Below are 21694 nucleotides of genomic sequence, written 5' to 3'. Positions count from 1 at the left end.
AAAGAGATTTGCTACCAACACAAATATATACATCTAAAAAGTTAAAATTAAAACATTTTTTTATTCAAAAACATATTTACAAAACCTGACGACTGTTTATTCATTGGTAAATAACCTTATAATTTCGTATTTACAATATAATACATATCAACTAATTTACAAACTTTTATATCTATTTCTTGGTCTAAATTACAACGCAAAGGGCCAATTTATTATAATTTCTAATAATATTTTTTTTCTTATTCCTTTTTCTTTTTCACGCTTAGCACCCATACAGGTAAAATTTATAAATATTTCTATTACATATTATTTTGGATATGACAGTCCATGTGTTTTTATATCTGTAAGGGTACACTATGCATTTCACTGTCTGTTTCCCACGTTGGTTCATTCATCATTGGACGAGGTGGAGCAAAGATGTTGGGAAATCTATGGAAAAGAAAACGTGCTTCAATTAACAAAACATAAATAATTTGAGAGTATCATGACTCGAGAATAAAGCACCATGATCTTGGCCAATCTAATTAAAAGAGCAGGTAAACCCCAAGAAAATCTTTTATTTTTGACCTCTCTAACAAGAGCCTGTAATGTACATCCTTTTGCACAGGCAAAAAAAGATACAAGTAATGCTGCTACAGAAATATACATCTTATGTGCATGGATTTTTTTTTCGGCAGTAAAACAGTCACACAAGAAGAAACAAGCTATCTACAAGACTGGACTGTACAGCAGACTCACCTAGACTGCTGCATTGGCGGATCCCTTCCTCGTAATAACGTAGAGTTAGGTGCTCTTGCTTGAACCACTGCAGCCAGGGTCTTGTTTCCTCTTGTTAGCATCAAGGTCTGACCATCCTCTGGATCGGCAAGGCGTATCAGCGGGTTGATTCCTTGGTTGACAAAGTACCCGCTGCCGACCTTACTGGTCTGTATTGATCCATGCAGGGTGGGAAGGGTGGGTATGGTTGACAGGGTGTTGGATGAGGTGCCCTCAAGCTGAAGGTGCTGCTTCCTCTGTCGCTTTCTTGCATCTTTGTTTGCTTTCCAGTTCATGAGGAACCTCTTAGCAGTTGCATTGATCTCTTTTCCATCAAGCATTACTGGAGATAAAAAAAAGTTGGATTTAGTTTGGGATGGGAAAGTCAGTCAAGTCATTATTGGGACAAGTTGTTTATCATTTCAAGGAATAGTGATGGAAGACAGTAAAAAGGAATATATCAAAGCATAGACACCCTGTACTTTGTCACCAGTTCCAGCCCACTCTATAGTGCATTAATTAATACAGTGAAACCTCCAAATAACAGGCACCCTTGGGACTGAAAATGGTGTAACATGAAGGTGTCTGATTAATAAAGGCTTATGTAAACAGTTTGACTGAAGAATTTGACACCATGGCTTAGTTGTCCATTATATAGAGACTATCTGCTAAATGAAGGTCTGTCATATGGATGTTCCACTGTATAACCTTCTGTGCAATTAAAAAAAAGAAGATAAAAGAAAAGGAAATATTTTCATTGTTGCATACCCAATGAGTTTGACATGACAATGATCCTGTCTCTGTACTTCTTCTTTTGACACAAAGGGTTCCCAGAGACCTCAAGCCTCCACAAGTATGGCCAAGCAGCCATCACCCGAGACAACTCCTTCATGTCTGCTAGCAGGTTATGCTCGGTGAAGAACTGTGTCATGTTGGTAAGGCACTGCAGCTCATCAATGGAGTCGATATTGTTCTCTGATATGTTCAGCACACATAAACATTTCTGTACATAGAAAAGGTGGGCTGTTAGTCTTTCATCAATTTCTTATGTTTTGGACTTCAATATACAGTATTTCAAAGTGCATTCACACATTCTACATAATTCCAACTGATGTTTAGTATTTCAATATACAGTATGCTCTAAAATCACCCTTCAACCATAGGAGTGTATTTTACAGGTTATTAACCAAAAGAGTATTGAAAAAGGTACTTACTGATAATGCTTGAAGGGTCCTGGGGTCAAACAGTAATTTTTCACCCGGAGGAAGATGCTGTTTTTCCATGTGAAGCTCTCTCAGGTTCTCTAACTTGTCTAATCCTTCAATAACTGTTATAGAATTACCCCCAAGATATCTGTGAATAAAATAATTTTTCTTTTATGAGAACAAGTGTCTGTAGAACTTTGCATTGTTATGGTTTTCCCAAGCAAGCCTTTGGGAAAAGGTTAGTTGAAGTTGTGTCATAATTCTACACTATAAATTAAGGCAGCTCAAGTTAGAAATAATCTTTTGAGAAATGAAATGATGAGAAAAATGAAATCTGATTGACATGAGCTTTGCTGGCCAATTCGGTCAACCATGACGGAATCCTCCTCGTTTTCAGGTAAATGTCAATTTAATCTGTGACTCTCACATGCTTATTGGCATAGTTTTGTAGACTTTGTATTTGTGGCCATGGTATTGCATGTTGCCTTAGAAAGTGGAGTGGGTGAATCATAGGATTCAGGAATGCTGTTAATGAAGTTTTAAAGTAAATTGAGGTGCAGATCAGAATATCTGCCTGTCTGAAAATGTGTTAAATGGCATTGTCCTGTCAAAACAACAACACAAATGACACAATGCTTTATATATAAATACTGGGGCCAATTATACTATGGTAATAAAAATATGAGAAGTCAACTCCACTGTTTTATGACTATGTTGATCAACCACTCCTTTGTTATTGTTTATTAATGATATACAACAGTTAATTAGCAGGGAACCTTCTAAAAAAACAGTAATCTACGAATGAAGTCTGATACATTATTGACAATATTTCATTGAAATTCGCTTGAATTAGCTGATGGAAAGGGATTCTTTGTGTGACTCGGAATTGAGCAGGAGTATAAAATGGTGGCGTGATTGGCCCTCTTTAATCATACATACTAAATTTAGCCCAGTTTCCCTCACATTTTCCTGGAAGCTGTGTTAACTTGTTTTAACAGTGTTACTTCAAACTACCTGCAAATAATACCCTAGCCTAAGCAGAAATAGAGCTTTGTTTTCATTTTATTCGTACTTACAATTTCGACAGTCGTCTACAGTGATCCAGTCCCTCTATTCTCGATATTTTGTTATTCTGTAAGTATAGATGTGTAAGATTTCCGGCAAATCCCAAGTTCTTTATCTTTGAGATGTTGTTGTCGTATAAGTACAACACAGACAAGTTCTTGCACATTGAAAGATTATCCTGCGAAAAAAGCACAAAACAATATCAAAATAGAGAACAACTTAATAATATTACTGTTGCTGATCAAGCTTGTTTTTTTTTTAAACAAAAAAATGATTCATGTAAAAAAAAAGTGATACTTACAATTTCGTCTATCCCTTTTTCAGCAAGGTACAAATGAGTTAGTCGCTTTAGATAATGTTGACTGCTTTCATCACGTTTTTTCTTTGTGTGATGGTGGGATTTCGACAACATTTCCATCGTTATTTGACCCATTTTGGATTCAGAGTTTAGACTGCTCAAAAGAAAACTCTGTTGTGTGTTGCGACTCAAGATGGCTGAATATATAGCAACAGGTCACGTGACAGAAACAACGTCGGTTACCGAGCAACGGAGTAAATTCAGGCCTTTTTCAGTCTCTTTCGTGCAAACATAGACAAAGGGATCCCAAGTTTCCTTTGGTGCCCATCTCGAAAACGAAAACAAAATGGAGGAACAACGAAGTCGAAGGAAGAAGATATTCATCTCATAAGGTACTTTTGGACCTAAAATCAATTATAAGAAAAAAATGCTATAGTTGCCTTAACCACAAATAAGTGTTTCATTATAGTTTGACTGGGATGGCGTTTTTATTTTTAAAGTTTTGCGTGATTTTACGGCTGAGTTGTTTGACGAGTTGTGCCCAACCGGAGTTAAACTCTTGAGTTTATAACGTCAAATGAAAATCAGTTTGTCATTATTTATAGACGCGTTGAATTTAGATATAAACATCATATTTTTTAAATTGATAATTAAGCATATGACATACATCTGCTGACTCTGAATTCATGCCATGGAGGGAAATGGATAAAGATCGTAAAACATTCTTTTCAAATTTTCCACCTAGTGTCACAAGCGTATTACGATAGTTGTTCCGTAAGAACGCATGCCAATTTTAACGATTGTCCCTGAGTCTCGGCTAACTTTCCCTGATTGATAAGCAAAATATTAAGTGCTACTTTCCTCTGTATTTACATTTCTGTGTGATTATTTAAGTGTTTTAAAAATCACAGCGTAAATATTTTATAACGAGACATGTGAGCTGAAAAATATAATACTTAATGGTGTAAATACAAGAGAATATTATTCAATGTATCCGATAAGTAATATAGTTTTAATAATTTTCTTATTGTTATCCAGAGATTCGTTCGAACAAGAGCAATGACTCCATCGTATCAGCTTCATTCGAATGTTTGACTGGTGTTCTATTGATGTCTGGGATTATTGGGGGTTGTTTATGATCTTTGGCTACCCATTCAACGCGGTATCGAGAGCAATCGAGGGGCTTGAAAGCGAAAAGAATCATGGGGGACCTTCAGGCAACCATTGAGATAGCAGTGGAATTTTCCTCTTTTCACAATGTTGACCTATTCCAAAGAGGGTGAGTTTTCAAATATTGTCAAATTATATAACACTTGTTTGAATCTCAATATGTTTTTGTTACACTAACCCGTGGTATGTCATGTTTATTTACACATAGGCACCAAGCTAAAAGAGGATGTTAAATATTTGTTCTATAAAATTATGAAATATTTCCTGTAGATTTCATTATACTACATTGTGTGATAATTATTGGCTTGTGTTATGAAAAGAGAAAAAAAAAGTGATTTTTGTAAAATTCAAAATATGTTTTGGGGGAAACAAGTTTTTTCAGGGCTTCAATTCCAGAGTCAAATCCAGTAACCAGTTGATAACAGCCATTGTTTGATCGTTGTCTGCTAAATAGCTGTATAGTAATGCAATTTCTTATTTTGTATTTTGTGTTGTTATTAAAGGTACTACCATATTCGCTGTACTCTGAAACCACCTGAGAAAACAGCCACCAATGTTGATGTAGAATACCAAAGAAGACCAGGTAATAACAACTATACTTGAGAATGGCATATGTGTCACTAGCCTGAATTTCAAACACGTACAAGAGTGTCAGAGCCACTCCCCTTGGAATAGGGTGGACTCTCCAGGGGAGGATCTAGCTCTTTGCTAAAGGGGGGTTTGGCAAAGCGACAAAGGGAGAGAGGGTAATTGTTTTTGTTACATATGGCTTTCTGGCCGCCCAAAAGGGGGGGTTTAAACCCTCTAAACCCTCCCCATAGGTCCGCTACTGCTCTGTTGTACACTTTTGGATATCATTCTGGCACCAGACCTAGGAAAAGTAAATTTATATTCTATATTATAGTGCTCTCATAGAATGTTTTTCTTCAGATGAACAGTCAGAGGAAGAATGCCTTTTCCCAGCCCTTATATCACCATCTGGCATGACAGCAATTTCTAGAACAATCCAGATACTCTACAGAAATGAAGAAGTCCCTATCAATGATGCCTTTATATTCCGTCTTCACTTGCTTGTGGACAGCAATAAGGTGTTATGCACAATGAGAAATTACATACCATTATTACCATTCATTACCCTATAAAAGCCAGGATGAGCAAATTTTATGTATTTTTGTTTGATGCAGCAAAAAAAAAGGCTGAGATTAATTGCTTTTTTGATCACTGTACATAATTAATATGCTGTACAGTTGGCTGCTCACTCATAATTACTATTCTTTCCCCTTTGAAGATCACCCAGCAGATTGACAGTGCAGATGTCCAGCTTTCCCTTGAACTCTTCTTTTCTGAGTCAGATGTGGGGTATGTAGTACAAGTAATCAATGTTTATTTGGGGTAATTCCATTATTGAGGATTCCATCGGCTGTCTGCCGGGTGTTTATAAGCAGAGAGTTGACTGCCTCTGGATGCAGCCACTTTTTTTTACAGTGTGACACACTCTATGGTGGCCACCTTGACAGTTTGGTGAAATAGACCAATGAGGATGCAGAAACCTGTTTAACATGAACTTCTTGGAAATTCATGGAATAATTTTATTGAATCCTCTTACTACTTTAATTAATTATATAGTGTGTTTCAGCCAAAGCATGATTCTGTCATTCTACTTGGCTAACTGTCTAAAATCTTTGTCTTGGTGGCCATAGTTGCACACCTGGTATCTGTTTGACACAAACTTCTTGGAAATTCATGGAATCGTTTTATTGAATCCTCCTACTACTTTAATTAATTATATAGTGTGCTCTATGTTTGACATGAACTTCTTGGAAATTCATGGAATTGTTTTATTGGGGTCTCTTACTGCTTTAGTTAAAATTTTGGATTCGCTCATTCTACTTGGCTAACTGTCTTGTTGGCCACCGCAGCACATGCCCCACTATAGTGCTTATTAACCATTTGCTTGTTTTCAATTTTTAGCCCTGAGTCCCCCGAGTCTCTTATGGGTGTCAGCTCACAGACATTGAAGCTGCATCTCTCGTGCATCAAAGGCATCCATCACCATGTCCCTGTGCTGTTTGATTATTTCCACTTTGCAGTAGTAGACACCACTATCCATGCTGTGTTAACAGGATTAAGTCTGCCAGACCCAAGGTTTGTTGTCTCTTTGTTTAAAGTGATGAGACATCTTGGTATGATATGTTTGCAGTGCTTATCCTATCCTACATTTAAATGTCAACCATGTGCATCTACTTTTTAGGCCATTATGGTATTCCTAGCTAAAATGATCATTGAATTCCTAAACCATTTGAAGTGTTGGTGATGTTTTATTTTAAATGAGCTATGTTAGTAGAACATACATAAAATTTAGTACCTAATAGTATATCATACATGAAACCAATGTAATACAAAAAGTGGAGAATGAGAGTCAGTTGCCCTGTAGCTGCTGCTCACAGGGCAAGAGGAATCTAAGACACAAATCAATAACTTTCATTTAGCTTGTGGTTCTTGTTATTGCTCATCCATGAAATTTTGTTTTTTTAAATACTTTTGCATGTGTTTCGCAGTATTATCAAGCCAGTGAAAACTTCCTGGTTTGGTGTTAAATCAGGACCCCCTCTGCGACAGTCCACCCCACCCTTCTACACTAAGCTCTTTGGAACTAAGCCACCTTCTAGCATTGAGGTTAGTGGGAGCACAAGCTATAAATCAACACTAGCTTGATAAGATATATTGCACACCTCTGTGAAATAGAGTAGTTGCGCTGACATTTCGAGCGCTAGCTCTTCGTTGGAGTCATTTGTTGGACTGGCCAACCTGTTACTGTAACCCATTTTAAATCCATATGATTTTATGATTTTAGGATCCATATTTTTTATGCAAAGGTCATTTTTTTTAGTACACCTCCTCTCTTGTGGGCACAAGCCACTGTTGCTAATTTTAAGCCATAGGAATTAGCCACGCTGATGGGAAATTAGCTTTAAACTGTTTGCAATAGCTTCTTGGTTGTGGCTAATTCCCCATCAGTGTGGCTAATTCCTATGGCTTAAAATTCGTCGGCCTGTGTTTTCCAATTTGCAATTTTCATCAGTACATTATCTTGACATATTAGAAATATGATTTAGAGGTGATTCACAAGTATAGGAAATGGGCATTTGCCGCAATGGCGAACATAGTTTGCAATAAAACTCACCACATGGGGAAGGAATTTACATTTTGCGAAGTGGCGAGCGCTGACGGGAACGGGGCTCCTCTCCCACACTGTCACTCCTGATACCCCCTTAGCCTTCTTGTGATAAAGTAGCTAAGATTTGTCTCTCCTAGGATGCAAGATCCCCGGCTGACCAAAGACAGATTCGGTTTGCTTATGACACTCACAGGTAATGATTATGAGGATTGTCATACTGTTTTTTTTCCATAGTTATTTAGACAGATTTAATCGTCGCAATCAGAATCCAGGAGGGAGCTAAAAACGGTTTCTTTAAGATAAGAGTCAGATACCACATTGGTGGTATGGGAATAGGTTGTAAAATTGGTCGTATGGGAATAGGTTGTAAAATTGGTAGTATGGGAATATGTTGTAAAATTGGTAGTATGAGAATAGGTTGTAAAATTGGTAGTATGGGAATAGGTTGTAAAATTGGTAGTATGGGAATAGGTTGTAAAATTGGTAGTATGGGAATAGGTTGTAAAATTGGTAGTATGGGAATAGGTTGTAAAATTGGTAGTATGGGAATAGGTTGTAAAATTGGTAGTATGGGAATAGGTTGTAAAATTGGTAGTATGGGAATAGGTTGAAAAATTGGTAGTATGGGAATAGGTTGTAAAATTGGTAGTATGGGAATAGGTTGTAAAATTGGTAGTATGGGAATAGGTTGTAAAATTGGTAGTATGGGAATAGGTTGAAAAATTTGGTAGTATGGGATTAGGTTGTAAAATTGGTAGTATGGGAATAGGTTGTAAAATTGGTAGTATGGGAATAGGTTGAAAAATTGGTAGTATGGGAATAGGTTGTTAAATTGGTAGTATGGGAATAGGTTGTAAAATTGGTAGTATGGGAATAGGTTGTAAAATTGCTAGTATGGGAATAGGTTGTAAAATTGGTAGTATGGGAATAGGTTGTAAAATTGGTAGTATGGGAATAGGTTGTAAAATTGCTAGTATGGGAATAGGTTGTAGAATTGGTAGTATGGGAAGAGGTTGTAAAATTTGTGGTATGGGAATAGGTTGTAAAATTTGTGGTATGGGAATAGGTGGCCAGGGATAAGCTAATGATGCTGCTTTCTATGAAAAACAAATTTAGTATTTTAAGCATTTTAGAAGATTCTCTTGGGGTAGCATTTCCCCAGCACTTTGAAACACATCTTCTGTCCCCCCTCCCCCACACACACACACACAAGCCCTGCCAGCTCTGCCCCCCTCCTTTCCCATTCCATAAATCTACTTCTGGTTATGGGATATTCTATCTTGTTCTTGTTGGGATTTCTAGCCACAAGATCTATCGATTAAGCAAAATATGTTTCCTGTTTTATTAGCTTATGTAAGCATAAGAATATGTGGCACTTGATGTATTTGAATATATTTTAATTTCTAGGTCTCTATGTAGCACATTGCTATCTGCACAAGTCAACCTACTGGCTTATTTCCAGTGCTTGGCTGAATACCTGCCTGCCTCAGAACGATTAGACATAGGTATTTACTTAGCAATGCTGTAATGCTTTATAATATAACTGTAAAACTTTCTTAAAATATTCTTGGATTCTATGGTGATGTGGCCATGGCCATGTCACTGATATAAACCTAATATTGTGAGATCAATAATCCCAGCTTTATCTGAGCCATTCCCTTATCCATAGTGTTTTTTTTTCTTTCACCAAAAGGACACTCCTTTGATGTAGTCAGGGGCTAATACAGGGGGGGGGGGGTTGAATTGGGTGGATATCCACCCCCTTTTTAAGTAAAAGATCTGAGATCTATGTGAAGTACCAAGAACCACTGTATCAGTTATAAGGATCAGTTTTCTATCCGGCCATTATTCACCCCCCATTTTGAAATCCTGGATCCACCCCTGCTAGTACTAACTAATGTTTCCATTTTGATTATCTCTAGGTAAAGTTGTTGATTTTGGTGAAAGAGTGGATGGGCTCATCAATGGAATTGAGGTGAACTTGTTACGCTATTTGAATTTTTAGAATCAGTCTTGCATACCACAATCTTGGAATCTTGGACGTCAATTGTGTTGCTATCCTTCTAGATTTAACACTATGTCCCCCTTTTCATTTTAGGCAGCAACAACTCCTAATGAAATTTTTGCTCAAATCTGTGGTGATCTGAGTAGCATAAGCTCTGAGGTAAAGTATTTGTAACTGATGGGTTTCGAAAACTCACATAGTACACTTTATCTTATCCTTTGTATCAGAACTAGTAAAGGCCTTTTGCAAGAATCTGAATGTAGAAGTTAAAGGAAGTAGTGAAAAAAGGTGTACCCACGAGCTCCTTTCTGGGTCTTTTGGGTTTGGATTACCTTCTTTAAATAAATTCGACCTAGAATTTTGGATTAAGCACCCCCTCCCCAATAAGCGCTCCCCTCCCCTTAAAAGGATTCAAACAAAAGCACCACTTTAGTGGTGTAAATCTTCTTTTTATTTAGCTTGCATTGACATCCTTATACAACAACATGGTCTACATATTTTCACTTCAACTTCTTTATACCTATGTGCACAATTTTTTTTTTTCAATCGATTCAGAAGCTGGAATTTCCCACCCAATAAGCGTCCCCTCTCAAATAAGCGCCCCCCAAAGACCCCAAAAATTAAATCATTACGGTATATCTACAAAAAGCCACATTGTGCTACAGTTTCCTTGTCGCTCCCTACCTCACACAGAATTAATTCTAACCAGAATTTTTTTTATAAGTTCTGACACATCCTAACCTTGTCTTTTCAGATCTGTCTCGTGTGGTCTCAGTTCCTGGAGTCATACACTCTGAATAAGCGAGTGATACCATACTTCCGTGAGGAGCACCACAGACAAAGGGTAGGGCAAGGTGGTTAGGACTAAGGTTTGCATTGCTCTGAATATAACCACTTTTATTTTTCCAGATTGGGCATTTTTCTGAAGCATTTTTCGTCCAAGAATACTCATGGAACGAGCTTCAAATTCAGCAGGAACAAAGGTTGGTCAAGTATTTGATCATAGACGTGTGAGTTCTTGTAGATAATTGGTTTCTTTTTAACAAACGTTTATATTTCCTGTCTTACCTTCGATGATCAGACAATCAAACAAGCATGTAATTTACGACTTGTCATGGTAAACTATTTTAACTATAATCAACTATTTCACCAACTACAACTCCGATTAACTCAAACTCCCCACTAACTCGAACTTGATTTTTAAAAGTTCCCTTGAGACTGATTTTCCAGTCTTTTGTACTCCGAAAACTTGAGCTCCCTACTTCCTTGTGCTGTTTTTTTTTCTTAGGAGTTTGAGTTAACAGGGTTCAATTGTAGAATCATTATGCAGGTGTGTAGCCAGCACTAGCCAGAAAACTTGAGCTCCCTACTTCCTTGTGCTGTTTTTTTTTCTTAGGAGTTTGAGTTAACAGGGTTCAATTGTAGAATCATTATGCAGGTGTGTAGCCAGCACTAGCCAGAAAGACAGGGGTGCATGGATCTAGGCGAGAGGTCCATAGGCGCAATGTTGTTTTTTATGCTGCCCCACGACCTTCGGATTGGTGCCCCTCTTCGAGGAATCCTGGATCCGGCCCTGATGGTAAATATTTCAGGCATTTTATTTTTTTTTATGCAGCTTCCAGTTTCACCAAAACCTTGGCCAAAGCATCAAGAGTTCTCGCTATTATCAGAGCATCCCAGCGCTAGTGGTCGAGAGCCCTTTACTGGACGGAGACGTGACCTCAACGCCTATCATCTTCGAGGAAAAGTTCTGTCATCCTTCGGATGACGAGCATGGTAAGCCATACATTTCAAGCACGGGCCAAGCACTGCAAGCCGACTAAGCTTGGGGTTACTCGAACTTTGGGATTCCTGTGGTTCGCAAATGTAAGTGGTGCACTGGGTCGGCAACCTCGGACCCAGTGCGCCTCAGCCTTGAAATCAAAGCATTTCCGAGGTACTAAACGAACACAGTCGACAAGTGAACAGTGTAAGCTGTCCATAACAAGCACAAGATTAGCTGTGTGCGCATTTTAGCATTGAGTTAGAACGTTCTCTTTGCCCCCGAGGCGAAAAGAAAGACGCGAAAGAACAGAGACGTGACACAGATAAATGAACTGATAGAAATAAACAGGAGCAAAGCTCTTCAAGCAGGGTAACTTTTCGGAATGCTTCATCACTTAGTGATCCCAACTAAGTTTTCTTTATTACTTTCCATCAACACTAAGAGATTAAAATACGTCTAAATGCACGCATTAATGCACCAGGTTAACCCATCCGCCTAACCCTCGTCCATGATCATGCCTGATCCATGTCCATTCGTTTGCATGCCACACCACAGCTTCAAGTAAGGAAGACCTGGATGAGATTGACGTGACCATCAACTGTCATGATCACCTTGGTAACGGCGAGGAGGCGGAGGCTGGCGCGGCGGCGTTCTTGGATGACGAGGAGCTGTTGATTATTGAGAATGGTTAGTGCGGTCTGGGACAGGCACTGTTCACTTGCATGCTTTACGTTGTATACGCCCTATATTAACAGTAACAAACTTAACCAAACATATTTGCGGCGTTTTCCAAAATCTCCTAAGGCACGGTATCTAATATTGATGCGTGGTTATCAGGACAATTTCTTGCATTGTATACCTTGATAAGGGAAGTAGTCTTTTTTATTATACACATACTGAGAAATACTCACTGAAAACATATTCAGTAAATTTTCGTTCGTTCACTGTTCTCAGCAAATCAAAGGCGCGAACGATTTTTTTTTTCACCGTGAAGAAAAGTCGTTCGCTGTTCTGATTGCCGGACGATATTTTTTCACTGCACTTGAATGGCTTCAATCCCAACGCATCAACGAGTGCATAAAAATCGTACAAGCATTTTCCATTTTGTAATGTCGAGATTTTAGAGAAAGTGCACTATTTATTTAACATGAGCTATCAGTCTCGTGCGTGACATTACCGAGACAGATTCATTTCAATGTAAGTTTCTGTCTGTCTTCAACTGAACCGTCGAACAGCACAAACCTCGGAGCCTCTGCAGCCAAGTCTAATAAAATGTTATGTAATAAGCTTATTTTAAATGTCTCAGTATGTATATAAAAAACAGCATGGAAGTGCTTTGTACAGTTTTTATTCACTCGTGAATAAAAACCGTACGCGCGCACTTTCCATGTAGTATTCTCTATATAGCAAAGAAGGAGCTTTGAAAAAAATATGTGTAAGGACGCCTGTTGTTGTATCTGAATTTTGGTCTTAAATATTAGATTTCATGGAAGAGGAATCCACCAACGCGGAAACCTCGTTCTTCAATGCGGGACTTGTGTTAAGGGAACCAGGCCCTCTCGGAAACCTCACCACAGGAAGACGGCATGTCCGGGAAACATTGATTTTGAATGACAGTAGTGACGACGAATTTAGCGACGGCGACACTTATCAGCGGACCGCTGACCAACTAGTGACTCCTAGTGCAGTCAGTGTTACATTTACGGACGATTTGGAGCCTGGTACCACAAACGAACCAAGTAATTCTAAAGATAAAATCAATGGAAGTGAAAATGTCGATGGTACCAGCGTCCCTAAGAGTGACTCTGGCGTGAGCCTGCAGTTAGGTACCGCTGATAATTTAATAGGGTATCCAGGTATTTGCTGCGAAGATGAGAAACTCGAGGAAGAGAAAGATGCTATGAGCGAAGCAACAGGCGCAAACACAAAGGAGGAATTCGAAAGCGATATTTTACCCAACAGTGAAACCTCCACGTTAGCGATTGAGACTCGAAAAGATCTCGAGAGAGACTCGGGTATTGATGAGAATCCTTTCAAAGAGTCGGACAAATTATCGGACAACGGACAGGAATACGAGTTAAATCGAGAACAAGAATCCGGAGATACAAAGGAAATAGCATTGGATGAAATAGCTTTAAGTGAAACCACTGAGGGTAAAGGTGACTTCAAGATGGAGAAAGGCAGAGGCTCGGATTCCAGTGAAGAGATGTTTTTGCTGGCGAACGAGTCGATTGAAGGCAAAAGCACCGAGGAGGTGAAAGAAATCCTCGGGGATATCATAAAGCGTGTTGAGAAGATAACATTAGAACACTGTACTAGTCTTAGTTCTGTAAATCCTTCTGAAGCCGACAATGCGTCGTTACTAACAACTGAAGAATCATCTGTCGTAAAGGTAACAGAGGATAGGAGCTCAGCATACTTCGATTGCGTGACTGATACGAAGGCTTCAGATGAAGGGCTAACAGACTGGGATAGTATTACTAAGCTTGATGAAGAATTGACAAATAGCGTGACACAACAAGATGGCGTGACAGATCGCGATGATGCGACATATAAAGATGGTGTAAGCAATAGAATGGTGGTGACGGATAAAGATCAACCGAGTGACGGAGATCATGTGACAGACAATCATGACGAGACAGATACAACTGACAAAGGCCAAGATTGCGGGACAGATCAAGGTGGCGTGGCTAATGGTATTACAGATGATGCCTCAAATCAGCGGAATAGGTTGCCGTGGGAAAACAACCTTCTTTCCTACGACGAGCAACGAGTCCACAAACCTGAGCTTTACAACCACTTGACGCGGAAATCGACAAGAAATACTGTTTCGTTCGCAACCGGCAGGAAAATCAAGCAGTCTGCTGACGCTGTTGCAGCAGATTCTCCAAGCGACAGCAGTGTGTACGAGACGCCTTTGTCTTCCGAGGCGGCGGTCTCTAGCGAGAGTCAGGCGGAGAGCTCGAGTTCAGGCGAAGGTGCAGGTACTGCGGCAAAAGGAAAAAAGTCTGAGACTGACGGACACAAAGGCAAGAAGAAGTTGTTGCAGCAGAAGGGTCTGTCTGCGGTGTCACTAGGTTCCTGTCTGCCGACTAACTGCACCGGGAACACGTCGCCATCGTTCAAACTCTCGCGAGGAGGCTCTGTGTATGGTGGCAGCGTTCGATCAAGGTGGGTGGAATTAGGGGGTACGTGGAATCAATGGGTGCGTGGAATCATTGGGTGCGTGGAATCATGGGGTGCGTGGAATCACGGGGTGCGTGGAATCAGGGGGTTCCTGGAATCACGGGGTGCGAAAAATCAGTGGGTGCGTGGAATCACGGTGTGCGTGGAATCAGGGGGGTGCGTGGAATCAGGGGGGTGCGTGGAATCAATGGGTTTGTAGAAGGGGGGATTCATTTCTTTTTCGTGGTTTTCATTATTCATCTATATTTTTATGCAAGGAGGGGAGGGACACTTGTAGATCTGCCCATTGGAAAAGTCATTATCATAGTTATCGTAATTATTATAAGCATACAATCAAAATCCCCGATTCAATTATGATCATATTTGTTACAATACTCGTCATCATCATCTCGAATTCCATAATATCTGTCCGTATTTGAGTAAAATTTATCGATATTTTGTTTATTGTGACGAGGGCAGTGATGCTCTTTATAAAATTTTGTCTTGAAAAAAGCTAAATTTTATGTATCTTCAGGTTTGAATTATCTAAGAGATTCGTTAAGCGGCAGTTGCACTACTCGTGTAGGATATACAGGTACGTGTTGGGATGTGAGAATGGTTAATGGGTGCAGGTTGGATCTTGGGGAAATCGAAGAATCTCATGTTGTACGTTTTCTATCTTACAGTGATCTACGGCTAGAGCGCATCAGAGAACCCTACTTCACCGGTGAACGCCCAGAAACTTTAGAAACTCACCTTATTGTCTGTGTCCACGGTCTAGATGGTAAGGATCTCATAAAGACCACAACTTCTGATATTCTTTTTGATTTTATTTGAATTCATAATGATTCTGCTGGTATAGCTGTTCCTATTTTATGCCAGTGTCTGGTCTCATATTCCCCTCTAACAACTCTGCATTTCGTACTCTTCTTTTTGGAAACGTAAGCAACGCCAACACCAAAGATAATATGAGAAAAAAGTGCTTACATGCTTAGCGCTCACTTCTTTTGATAACTTGTTTTTATAGTCTCCTAAAGTAAAGAAAGGTCTAGTACCCTATTGCTACCATAAAGGAGAATGATAGTTTGTTTTATATCGTACACGTGCCCAACCCCGCGAATTTGCAAGTTGTGGTTTTGTAGAAAGTGCATTTGTGTATAGTGTTTCTTAGAATTTCCATTTTTTTCTTTCTTTTTTAGGAAACAGTGGCGACCTTCGCCTGTTCAGGTGTTATCTTGAGATGGCTCTTCCTTCAACAAGATTAGACTTCTTAATGTCAGAGGTGAACCAGGTACGAGTCCTATTTGCCCAAGTAATCTTTCTTTTCATATATTGCAGTGAAACCTCTTGTATGGGCTTTTTGAGTCTTGTGTTTGCGGGGAAGGGGTTGGGGAGGGAGTGTAAGTAAATAAATAAAAAAAATTGTTGAAAAAGGGAGAAATGCGACAATTTCTTCTCTCTTTTAAAACACATCGTTGTATAGATGTTATTATACAGAGATAACTGTTCTAAGAACAGTTCGTAGAATGTTCTTAAAACAGTAACCTCCGTAAAATGTTCTGAGAACAATACCCTCGTAGAATGCTTTTAGGATAGTACCCTTTGTAGAATGTTCTAAGAACAGTAACCTTTGTAAAATGTTCTTAGAACAGTACCCTTCGTAGAATGTTCTAAAAACAAAATCCTTCGTACATTGTTCTTAGAACAGTGCCTTAGAATGTTCTAAGAACAGTTCCCTTTTTAGAATGTTCTTAGAACAGTACCCTTCAAAGAACTTAATGTTCTTGGAAAGTAGTGTTTAGGGATGGCATTTGTTTGTCTTTCAGACCGATACATTCGTCACCTTCGAGGAAATGACCGAAAAGCTTGTTCAGGAGATCAGACACTATATCGAGGCATATTCCATATTTCCGTCTAAGCTCAGTTTTATTGGCCATTCGCTTGGGAACATTATTATACGGTCCGCGCTCACGCATCCGGACATGCGCCTCTTCGCGGGAAAATTTCATACGCTGCTCTCTCTAAGTGGACCACATCTAGGCATGCTCTACCCGACTAGTCCGCTGGTCAGCACAGGTACGCAATGCTTATTACACGACGGACTAGCGTTAAATAAAAGTGGCCCATTGCTTTGTTTGCTTTCCACATCAGTCGCAGTGTCTACAATGTCTCGGGCTATGTGACTACACTGATATAGTGTGCAGTAGTTACTAGAGCTATCAGCTTCTATTAAAGGACAGACCCCCATATATTTGAAGGGTGGGATTGTTTTCGTGAACGATATTTTGTTCGGCTAAAAGCTTTGTCCGATTTTTCACCGAAATTGCCCTTATATCTGCATAGTATTGCTCTAACTGGAATTGATCAGGAACCCCCTCCTCCGGCGATATCTAAGGGTCTGTCCCTAAAATCCCGTGATCCGAATTTTATCCAACCTTTTACTGCCCCCCAAAAATCAAGGTAACTAAATCTAAATGAATTACTTTTGATTTTTTTTTGCTCGATATTGGTCTTGGGTCGGTATTTACAGGTCTCTATGTTTTTTTGCTCGGTATTTACAGGACTCTAAGTTTTTTGGTCGGTATTCACAGGTCTCTAAGTTTTTGGGTCGGTATTCATAGGTCTCTAAGTTTTAGGGTCGGTATCCACAGGTCTCTAAGTTTTTGGACCGGTATTCACAGGTCTCAAAGTTTTTGGGCCGGTATTCACAGGTCTCTAAGTTTTTAGGTCGGTATTCACAGGTCTGTAAGTTTTGGCTCGGTATTCACATAGGTCTCTAAGTTTTTGGCTCGATATTCACAGGTCTCTATTTTTTTTTTTTTTTTTTTTGCTCGGTATTTACAGGTCTCTTAGTTTTTGGGTCCGTTTTTACAGGTCTCTAAGTTTTTGGGTCTGTATTTACAGGTCTCTGGCTGATGCAGAAATGGAAGAAGTCAGATGCTTTACAGCAGCTTTCACTCCACGATCACACAGACTTGAGACAGACATTCCTCTACAAGCTCAGCAAGTCCTCAGGTAAATTACTCAACGATCACACAGACTTGAGACAGACATTCCTCTACAAGCTCAGCAGGTCCTCAGGTAAACCGCTCCACGATCACACAGACTTGAGACAGATATTCCTCTACAAGCTCAGCAGGTCCTCAGGTAAACCGCAGTATTATAGGTAAATGAAAAGAGATGTAAAAGTGTTAAAATTTGTGCAGTCGGGACGTGAAAAATCATCAATTATCAGTTCGGTGCTTCACTTACGTCTGACTTAACTCATCAGTATATAGATACAGACTGTTCTATACGCGGTTGCCATGTCTGTTTAATCGCCTGGATAGTGTAGTTGGTAGAGCATCGCCCGGTTCCGACGACACTGAGTTTGTTGGTTCTCGTCTGTGTCCTGAGAGTTTTTTCCTGGATCTCCGGTTTTTCTCCCTGAAATGAAAATGAAGACGAAAATGAAAACTAACGAATTCGTTCGAAAGATGTCTTCGGTGAATGCTATAGGAACCGTCTATGCCTACGACACGATGACATAGTATCTGCGGCTTTTAGCAATCCAGCTGCAAATAGGAAAATAAAGAGAATATGCAGGTAATAATATGTGTTTTGCTAACAGGGCTGGAGTACTTCAAGAACATTCTCCTGGTAAGCTCAACACAGGACCACTACGTGCCATACCACTCTGCACGAATGGAGATGTGCAGGGCCGCGGCAAAGGATAGCTCCGAATTCGGTAAGACGCCACTCATAGTAAGCATTGAGATATCGAGTAGGGTTGTTGTTTAAGGGCCCAGAAAAAGACAGTCCTGAATTTGTTAAGGGGTCACACATGGTAAATATTGGGATATCGAGTAGGGTTGTTGTATAAGGGCCCAGAAAGGGACAGTCCTGAATTTGTTAAGGGGTCACACATGGTAAATATTGGGATATCGAGTAGGGTTGTTGTATAAGGGCCCAGAAAAGGACAGTCCTGATTTTGTTAAGGGGTCACACATGGTAAATATTGGGATATCGAGTAGGGTTGTTGTGTAAGGGCACAAAATTGCTCAGCTCTGAATTCGGTAAGGTGTCACATATAGTAACTATTGGGATATCTAGTAGGGTTATTGTGTAAGGCCCCAGAAAAGGATAGTCCTGAATTTATTAAGGGGTCACACATAGTTTAACTATTGGGATATCGATTAGTGTTATTGTGTAAGGGCACAGAATTGCTAAGCTTTGAATTTGGTAAGTTGTCACACATAATAACCTTTGGTGTATTGCTTAAGGTGGGTATGTGTTAAACGCAGCGAAGGTCGAAGCTCTGAATCCGGTAAGAAGCCACGCATAGAAAGCTTTGGAATTATGGATTAGGGTTGAGATGTGTAGGGCGCAGCGGGGGTGGCTACCGACGCCCCTGAAACTCTCCCACTTCCATGTATCCGCCACTGTATAGAGTAAACATTTCTATATATGTTTTCTGACATTTTGTTTGTGCCAGGCACCATCTACCGTGAAATGGTCACGAACCTGATGGCGCCGTTGAAGAGCAAGACCGGGAGCACCTTGGTTCGGTACAGCGTGTACCACGGGCTGCCTAGCTCCGCGAACTCGTTCATTGGTCGAGCGGCGCACATCGCAATGCTCGACTCTGAACTTTTTATTGAGAAAATGCTGCTTGTATCGGCCATGGACTACTTTAGGTGATCAATATATCAAATGACTTCGGTTAAAAGCAAAGTATTGTTTGCAGAAATAGAGTACTGTTAGGGAATTAGTGAGATATGCACAATAGAAACCGAATTCCAGATGCAGCAGGCGACGCGTGCTACCGTTGCCACCTAGACAAAGTTTCAAGTTGGCTGATAATCTTGCAAGGTCCTCAGTTTTTATTGACACGAAATCCATAACTTGGAGGAATTCTGTCGTTTTCTGATGCACAGTGAAGCGCTGGCTGGCTTGTGAAGCTCATGTCGATCATATAACAAGCTTCTCGTGTTCTGATTGGCTTTCAAAACTGTCAATGTGGCCATGGTAACGCGTCATACTCTGACAGCCGCTTGATGGGACGGGTGATTCCATGTGTTACCGAGTAACCTTCGTTGCTTGTAGTTTTGATTTTTGTGACTTTAACTTGTGTCCGGAACAGCATTTTTCGTATGACATACATTTTACCCATTTTGTTAAGTGACGTGACGCCGTTCCGTGTCGAAACGTGACTACGCCGTCACACCATGTCCTCATGTCAAATGTAATTTGACGCTCGCCGTGACCCCGTATCTTGACAGGCCGTCACGCCTTGTCGTTATGTAACTTGGGCCTTGTCTCTGGCTGCATGGTGACCAAATTGTCACGCCGTTTTATTACTTGGACAGTCTTAAAATCATAAACTTTTTCTGTATATGGAAATGACTTATTTTACATAAGACTACAGGGCTTAGAGTCAGATGTCTTGGCTGGCCCGAGACACACGGCTTTTGTCCAATCGCGATTTCTAATATGTGCCATGTTGACCCCGAAAAAGTCGATTTCCTTACTCAAAATAATATTAATAATTCTCAATTAATAATCAGTGTTTCGTCAGGATTAATGGATAGCACAAAGGGGTACATGAGATACAAAATTTTGTGGAGAGGAGCTACCTATTACCATGAAAAGCCTTGAAGAAGCTATTACTCCAGTCTACCAAACTGAAGTGAGAAAAAGCGACCGAGATCACTCATAGTGACCTGAATCAAACAATGTGTCCAGGATCAAATACTGTCCAGGATCCAAAAAACCAGCAACTTGCGCTTTTTACTTTGCATTCTGGGAAATATCTATACACGGCCTATTGGTTAATGATAAGAATAGAACGCCCCTAATTTTATTGCTATTTGAAAATCATCTGTTACGCGCAGTTTGTATAGTTTTATTAAAAATATTATTATTGCTCTGTCTAAATGTCTTCAGATACGGTGGCTTACAGGTTTAGATTCAATACTCATCTACCTTTTTATTGTTGCCTATTCGTTTTTTGTTGCCTATCGCCTCGGCGCTCGAATACCACTCATAGCCGTAGCAGGCCTCGAATTATAGGGGGGGGGCACGATACAGAAACATTAAGAAAATAGTGGGGGGCACAGCCACACCCTCACTTGTCATTTTCCATATAATTTTCGAAAATATTGGGGGGGGGACGTGCCCCCCAGTGCCCCACCCTGCTACGGCCCTGCCACTTCTGCCCCTGATACCGGATTAGCTCGCTCTATTGGTTGTTATTGAACCTAAAGGTTAAAGGAGACCTCGTGCGTGGGTTTGCTCGTAACACAGTGGTACCACTATGAAACGGCCATTATTTTATTTTATAATAATGATGTTATCGTTTTTTAGGGACTCTAGTAGTTACTCTAGTACTCTACTGATCTAGCTGCTCTTGCACTGCTTTTTACATACATGCCTAAGCTTTAACGACTGTTGCATATCCCCTGCTTTTTACATACATGCCTAAGCTTTAACGACTGTTGCATATCCCCTGTCCCCACACACATTTGTACCTTTCCGCGCTATGGGAAAGAGATTAGACTGTCCCGTTATATGCTGGAATACGTCGGGCACTTCCTGCACGAAAAAGGCGTCACCCTCAAACACTTCTTTCAGCCGTATACCATGCCTAGAATAGAACCGGGTTGCGTGCAGGTTGCGTGGTGAGCAAGCAGTTTTGTCTTTTTTGTGTACACGGATTAAAACGGTGAGCCTGTGCGCGTTACTTCGCTTTATTCCTTTAGAATTCTGCATTGTTCTCGTGAGTTCTTTTATCTTATTATAAATCTTGAATGTCGTAGTAAATGTTATATCTGTATCGAAAAACTAAATACGGGGGCGATAAAAGGGGAGCAAGGGTGAGCAATGAATACCGAATTGGCCGAACAACGGAGAACAAAGTTAGCAAAGGGTAGAAAGTGTGAGTAAGGAATATGGACTTGACCAAAAAAGTGAAAACAGGGGTGAACAAAGGAAAGCAAGGAATATGAACTTGACCGAAAAACTGAGAACATGGATGCTCAAAGGGGAGCAAGGAATATGAACTTGACCGAAAAACTGAGAACAGGGATGCACAAAAGGAAAGCAAGGA

General features: G+C 40.1%; 2 protein-coding genes across 2 annotated transcripts; one reads left to right on the top strand and one right to left on the bottom strand.

The window, feature by feature from the left end:
- Positions 1 to 79: 79 nt before the first annotated feature.
- Positions 80 to 3528, bottom strand: LOC5519687 (protein phosphatase 1 regulatory subunit 42). Its single transcript, XM_001639430.3, has 6 exons — positions 3328 to 3528; positions 3038 to 3204; positions 1971 to 2109; positions 1525 to 1759; positions 739 to 1099; positions 80 to 429 (listed from the first exon to the last, which is right to left on the bottom strand). Exons 1-6 carry the CDS (start codon positions 3457 to 3459, stop codon positions 336 to 338), a joined length of 1128 nt encoding a protein of 375 aa, XP_001639480.3. The 5' UTR covers positions 3460 to 3528; the 3' UTR covers positions 80 to 335.
- Positions 3529 to 3616: 88 nt separating this feature from the next.
- LOC5519602 (protein FAM135A) lies at positions 3617 to 20512 on the top strand. The gene is made up of 23 exons (XM_032364497.2): positions 3617 to 3716; positions 4363 to 4603; positions 4998 to 5077; positions 5425 to 5582; positions 5783 to 5853; positions 6466 to 6639; positions 7053 to 7170; positions 7810 to 7865; positions 9080 to 9177; positions 9595 to 9647; positions 9771 to 9836; positions 10432 to 10521; positions 10587 to 10660; positions 11293 to 11453; positions 11998 to 12129; positions 12924 to 14613; positions 15143 to 15202; positions 15294 to 15391; positions 15807 to 15898; positions 16434 to 16683; positions 17512 to 17622; positions 18218 to 18334; positions 19082 to 20512. Exons 2-23 carry the CDS (start codon positions 4527 to 4529, stop codon positions 19285 to 19287), a joined length of 4032 nt encoding a protein of 1343 aa, XP_032220388.2. The 5' UTR covers positions 3617 to 3716; positions 4363 to 4526; the 3' UTR covers positions 19288 to 20512.
- Positions 20513 to 21694: the final 1182 nt, after the last annotated feature.

This window comes from Nematostella vectensis, chromosome 4 (genome assembly GCF_932526225.1).
Source record: "Nematostella vectensis chromosome 4, jaNemVect1.1, whole genome shotgun sequence".
Classification (NCBI taxonomy): domain Eukaryota; kingdom Metazoa; phylum Cnidaria; class Anthozoa; order Actiniaria; family Edwardsiidae; genus Nematostella; species Nematostella vectensis.
Note: the sequence above shows the minus strand (reverse complement) of the source record. Positions and strands in the feature narration are given on the sequence as shown.

Bases quoted from the DNA above. Each gene is read 5' to 3' on its own strand.
- LOC5519687 (XM_001639430.3), bottom strand. From the start codon at position 3,459: ATGGGTCAAATAACGATGGAAATGTTGTCGAAATCCCACCATCACACA. The intron at 1,100-1,524 runs GTATGCAACAAT...TTTTATCTCCAG, and splicing joins TGTCATGTCAAACTCATTGG to TAATGCTTGATGGAAAAGAG. The intron at 430-738 runs GTGAGTCTGCTG...TCTTTTCCATAG, and splicing joins CCGCCAATGCAGCAGTCTAG to ATTTCCCAACATCTTTGCTC.
- LOC5519602 (XM_032364497.2), top strand. From the start codon at position 4,527: ATGGGGGACCTTCAGGCAACCATTGAGATAGCAGTGGAATTTTCCTCT. The intron at 10,661-11,292 runs GTTGGTCAAGTA...TTTTTTATGCAG, and splicing joins CAAATTCAGCAGGAACAAAG to CTTCCAGTTTCACCAAAACC. The intron at 15,203-15,293 runs GTACGTGTTGGG...TCTATCTTACAG, and splicing joins TACTCGTGTAGGATATACAG to TGATCTACGGCTAGAGCGCA.